This window comes from Lampetra planeri, unplaced genomic scaffold, assembly GCF_965212315.1.
Source record: "Lampetra planeri unplaced genomic scaffold, kcLamPlan1.2.h2 scaffold_428, whole genome shotgun sequence".
NCBI lineage: Eukaryota > Metazoa > Chordata > Hyperoartia > Petromyzontiformes > Petromyzontidae > Lampetra > Lampetra planeri.
Window position 1 is genome coordinate 20001 of NW_027615251.1, and position 5927 is coordinate 25927.

General features: G+C 56.9%; 1 protein-coding gene across 1 annotated transcript in view; it reads right to left on the reverse strand.

The window, feature by feature from the left end:
* Window positions 1-5140, reverse strand: part of LOC144741120 (zinc finger protein 521-like) — a 22774-nt gene extending 17634 nt beyond the window's left edge. Inside the window, exon 1 of the mRNA XM_078623755.1 lies at window positions 5005-5140. Within this exon, the coding sequence (XP_078479881.1) occupies window positions 5005-5023 (19 nt within the window). The 5' untranslated portion in view covers window positions 5024-5140. The remainder of the gene's footprint in view (window positions 1-5004) is intronic.
* Between the last annotated feature and the right edge of the window lie 787 nt (window positions 5141-5927).

Below are 5927 nucleotides of genomic sequence, written 5' to 3' on the forward strand. Positions count from 1 at the left end.
GACCCACAGAGACCCACAGAGACCCACCCCCATAGAGACCCACACCCATAGAGACCCACAGAGACCCACACCCATAGAGACCCACAGAGACCCACACCCATAGAGACCCACAGAGACCCACACCCATAGAGACCCACAGAGACCCACAGAGACCCACCCCCATAGAGACCCACAGAGACCCACAGAGACCCACCCCCATAGAGACCCACAGAGACCCACACCCATAGAGACCCATAGAGACCCACACCCATAGAGACCCACAGAGACCCACACCCATAGAGACCCACAGAGACCCACAGAGACCCACCCCCATAGAGACCCACACCCATAGAGACCCACAGAGACCCACACCCATAGAGACCCACAGAGACCCACACCCATAGAGACCCACAGAGACCCACACCCATAGAGACCCACAGAGACCCACAGAGACCCACCCCCATAGAGACCCACAGAGACCCACAGAGACCCACCCCCATAGAGACCCACAGAGACCCACACCCATAGAGACCCATAGAGACCCACACCCATAGAGACCCACAGAGACCCACACCCATAGAGACCCACAGAGACCCACAGAGACCCACCCCCATAGAGACCCACACCCATAGAGACCCACAGAGACCCACACCCATAGAGACCCACAGAGACCCACACCCATAGAGACCCACACCCATAGAGACCCACAGAGACCCACACCCATAGAGACCCACACCCACAGAGACCCACAGAGACCCACAGAGACCCACACCGTGATGATGATGAGAGAGAGATCGAACCCACGATCTCCTGTGTACCAGGTGAGGTAGTCAACATCTCCCAGCCACCGTGATGATGATGAGAAAAGAGATCGAACCCACGACCTCCTGTATAACAGGCGAGGTAGTCAACATCTCCTAGCCACCGTGATGATGATGAGAAAAGAGATCGAACCCACGACCTCCTGTGTACCAGGCGAGGTAGTCAACATCTCCTAGCCACCGTGATGATGATGAGAGAGAGATCGAACCCACGATCTCCTGTGTACCAGGCGAGGTAGTCAACATCTCCTAGCCACCGTGATGATGATGAGAAAAGAGATCGAACCCACGACCTCCTGTGTACCAGGCGAGGTAGTCAACATCGCTAGCATGGCACCCACGGCGATATGAGACACACAGAGAGACACAGACCGAGGGAGGCTGAGTGGGAGAGAGACAGGGAGGGGAGAGTTATGTTATAAATATGACATAGAAAACATCAGGCGAGCGAGAGAGAGAGCGAGCGAGAGTGAGCGAGAGGTTTACATGAAGCAAAGTTTTTTTTTAATTTACGAAATGATGAACGAAGCAAAGTGCCGAATAAACCGAGCATCTTGTTTCCACTGATCGTAAAAAAAAGAGAGAGAGGAGGAGGAGAGAGGTGGATGAGTGAGCGAGAGAGACAGAGACAGGGAGAGAAACAGGGAGAGACAGGGAGAGACAGAGAGAGAGACAGAGAGAGACAGGGAGAGAGACAAGGAGAGACAGGGAGAGAGACAGGGGGAGAGACAGGGAGAGAGACAGGGAGAGAGACAGGGAGAGAGACAGGGAGAGAGACAGGGAGAGAGGCAGGGAGAGAGAGAGACAGGGAGAGAGACAGGGAGAGAGGCAGGGAGAGAGAGAGACAGGGAGAGACAGGGAGAGAGACAGGGAGAGACAGAGACAGGGAGAGCGACAGGGAGAGAGACAGGGAGAGAGACAGGGAGAGCGAGAGAGTGATTGGGGCATCTCAGCAAGAGAGAGACAGGAGGGGAGAGAGGTGAGAGGGGGGGGGGGGTAAGAGGGGGGGGGGGTGAGAGGGGGGGGGGATGAGAGAGGGGGGGGGGTGAGAGGGGGGGGGGTAAGAGGGGGGGGGGGTGAGAGAGGGGGGGGGGGATGAGAGGGGGGGGGGATGAGAGGGGGGGGGGGGTGAGAGAGGGGGGGGGGATGAGAGGGGGGGGGGATGAGAGGGGGGGGGGGTGAGAGGGGGGGGGGGTGAGCTCTCCTCAACAGCTGTTGCATCCTCCTGCCGCCCGCATGGCGCGCCAGATGTTGCGGGCGGGATTATTTATTTATTAAACACCTCACCCCCCCCCTCCCCCTCCTCCCCTTAACCCCCCTCCCCCCCTCCCCTTAACCCCCCCCCCTCCTTCCCTCCCGAGCAGCCACGCGAGGCGAGTTATTTATTTATTTACGTGCAAACCCAGCGACGCCGATTCCTCCTTGTTCTTCGTTAAGCTCTGACACAGACAAAGATGGGGGGGTGGGGGGGGGTGGGTGGGGGGCAGGCAGCACCCCCTCCCCCGGCACGGCCGCCTTTGTCTCCCCTCCCGCCAGACACCCCCAGCCCGCTCATGTTTCACACAGCGCGCCAGGAACTCATTTGAGGCCGAGTCGACCTAAGGGGAGGCCCCCAGGACCGGTTCAGATATGAATCGTCGCCGATTATCTGAGCAGCGTGCCGACCGCTACACTACCGCTCCCCCACTCGAGACTCACAGAGACTCATAGACCCACACCCACAGAGACCCACACCCATAGAGACCCATAGAGACCCACACCCATAGAGACCCATAGAGACCCACACCCATAGAGACCCACAGAGACCCACACCCACAGAGACCCACACCCACAGAGACCCACACCCACAGAGACCCACACCCATAGAGACCCATAGAGACCCACACCCATAGAGACCCACAGAGACCCACACCCACAGAGACCCACACCCACAGAGACCCACAGAGACCCACACCCACAGAGACCCACACCCACAGAGACCCACACCCACAGAGACCGACACCCACAGAGACCCACAGAGACCCACAGAGACCCACACTCATAGAGACCCACAGAGACCCACACTCATAGAGACCCACAGAGACCCACACCCACAGAGACCCACACCCATAGAGACCCACAGAGACCCACACCCACAGAAACCCACAGAGACCCACAGAGACCCACACTCATAGAGACCCACAGAGACCCACACCCATAGAGACCCACAGAGACCCACAGAGACCCACACTCATAGAGACCCACAGAGACCCACACCCACAGAGACCCACAGAGACCCACACCCACAGAAACCCACAGAGACCCACAGAGACCCACACCCATAGAGACCCACAGAGACCCACACCCATAGAGACCCACAGAGACCCACAGAGACCCAACCCATAGAGACCCACAGAGACCCACACCCATAGAGACCCACAGAGACCCACAGAGACCCACACCCATAGAGACCCACAGAGACCCACACCCACAGAGACCCACACCCACAGAGACCCACAGAGACCCACACCCATAGAGACTCACAAAGACTCACACCCACAGAGACCCACACCCATAGAGACCTACAGAGACCCACACCCATAGAGACTCACAAAAACTCACACCCACAGAGACCCACAGAGACCCACACAACACACATACATACACACACGCACGCTCACTACACACCAACAAGAATTCCAACACACAAACACAAAGACAAAGCTCCCCCGTATAGATTTTAACCAGACTGTTAAGGGCAAGTGCCCGACCGCCTTTCTCTCCCCGGTACTAATGGTTAACCTCCGCGCCAAGCATACATTTCAGGCTGAGTCGACCTAGGGGTGAAGATAGGGCCAGGTGCAGTTTGGATATTCGCTGTCACCATCACCGCCACCAACACCACCACCGCCACCACCGAAACCATCATACAACCACCAACACCACCACCACCACCACCACCACCGAAACCATCATACAACCACCAACACCACCACCACCACCACCACCGAAACCATCATACAACCACCAACACCACCACCACCGCCACCACCGAAACCATCAGGGGTAGTGGTAGTGGTAGGGGTAGTGATAGGGGTAGTGGTAGGGGTAGTGATAGTGATGGGGGTAGTGATAGGGGTAGTGGTAGGGGTAGTGATAGTGATGGGGGTAGTGATAGGGGTAGTGATAGGGGTAGTGATAGGGGTAGTGGTAGTGATAGTGGTAGGGGTAGTGATAGTGATGGGGGTAGTGATAGGGGTAGTGATAGGGGTAGTGATAGGGGTAGTGATAGGGGTAGTGATAGGGGTAGTGATAGGGGTAGGGGTAGTGATAGGGGTAGTGGTAGGGGTAGTGATAGTGATGGGGGTAGTGATAGGGGTAGTGGTAGTGGTAGGGGTAGTGATAGTGGTGGGGGTAGTGATAGTGGTGGGGGTAGTGGTATGGGTGTGATAGTGATGGGGGTAGTGGTAGGGGTAGTGGTAGTGATAGTGGTAGGGGTAGTGGTATGGGTAGTGATAGTGATGGGGGTAGTGATAGTGGTGGGGGTAGTGGTAGGGGTCAGGATACGGTCGTAGTATTGGAAGTGATCAGCGTATGCCAGCGACAGGGTTAGCGACAGCAGGTGACGCATAAGGATATTGAGGCCTCTAAACTAAACACAATCGTGTCATCTGGCGAGGTGTGAGGTCTCACTGAGCACGGCAGCCCTTCATTGCAGTAGCGCCTGCTATCAATAGCTAAATGCAAACTTCAAACATACAGCAGCAGCAGGCGTCAGGGGTCGGGATCGAGTCCACGACCTCCTGCGTACCAGGCGAGGTAGTCAACATCTCCCAGCCACCGTGATGACGATGAGAGAGACACGCAAACTCCAAATATACAGCAGTAGCAGTAGGCGTCAGGGTCGGGATCGAGCCCACGACCTCCTCCATACCAGGCGAGGTAGGCAACATCTCCTAGCTAAATACAAACTCCAAATATACATCAGCAGGCGTCAGGGGTCGGGTTCGAGCCCACGACCTCCTGCATACCAGGCGAGGTAGTCAACATCTCCCAGCTAAATACAAACTCCAAATGTACAGCAGCAGGCGTCAGGGGTCGGGTTCGAGCCCACGACCTCCTGCGTACCAGGCGAGGTAGTCAACATCTCCCAGCTAAATGCAAACTCCAAATATACAGCAGCAGGCGTCAGGGGTCGGGATCGAGTCCACGACCTCCTGTGTACCAGGCGAGGTAGTCAACATCTCCCAGCCACCGTGATGATGATGAGAGAGAGATCGAACCCACGACCTCCTGCGTACCAGGCGAGGTAGTCAACATCTCCCAGCCACCGTGATGATGATGAGAGAAAGATCGAACCCACGACCTCCTGCACACCAGGCGAGGTAGTCAACATCTCCTAGCTAAATGCAAACTCCAAATATACAGCAGCAGGCGTCAGGGGTCGGGATCGAGTCCACGACCTCCTGCGTACCAGGCGAGGTAGTCAACATCTCCCAGCCACCGTGATGATGATGAGAGAGAGATCGAACCCACGACCTCCTGCGTACCAGGCGAGGTAGTCACCATGTCCACTCGAGGCTGCCTGATGAACCGCGTGTTCCCAGCACCCAATCAGGAGCCTGGATTCCACGAGGGCGCTGGCTGCGATGTGATTGGTTGAACACTTGCCGCTGAACTCTCTCCCTCCCCTCTCTCCTCCCTCCCCTTTCTCTCCCTCCTCATTCCTCTCTCTCTTCCTCCTCCATCCATCTCTCTTTTTTCTTCCCCACCCCCCTTCTCTTTCCCCACCCACCCACACACACGTTGTGATTATGACACACACACACACACAAACGTTGTGTGTGTGCGTCATAATCAGGGCAATGACAGCCTGCCTGACTCATTTGCATAATTACCGGCGAGCATGCTGGGTAGCGGCGGAGAGCGGAGAGACAGAGAGAGAGGGGGGGGGGAGAGGGGGGAGAGAATGAGAGAGACAGAGAGAGGGGGGGGGGAGAGGGGGGAGAGAATGAGATAGACAGAGAGAGAGGGGGGGGAGAGGGGGGAGAGAATGAGAGAGACAGAGAGAGAGGGGGGGGGAGAGGGGGGAGAGAATGAGAGAGACAGAGAGAGAGGGGGGGGGGGGGGAGAATGAGAGAGACAGAG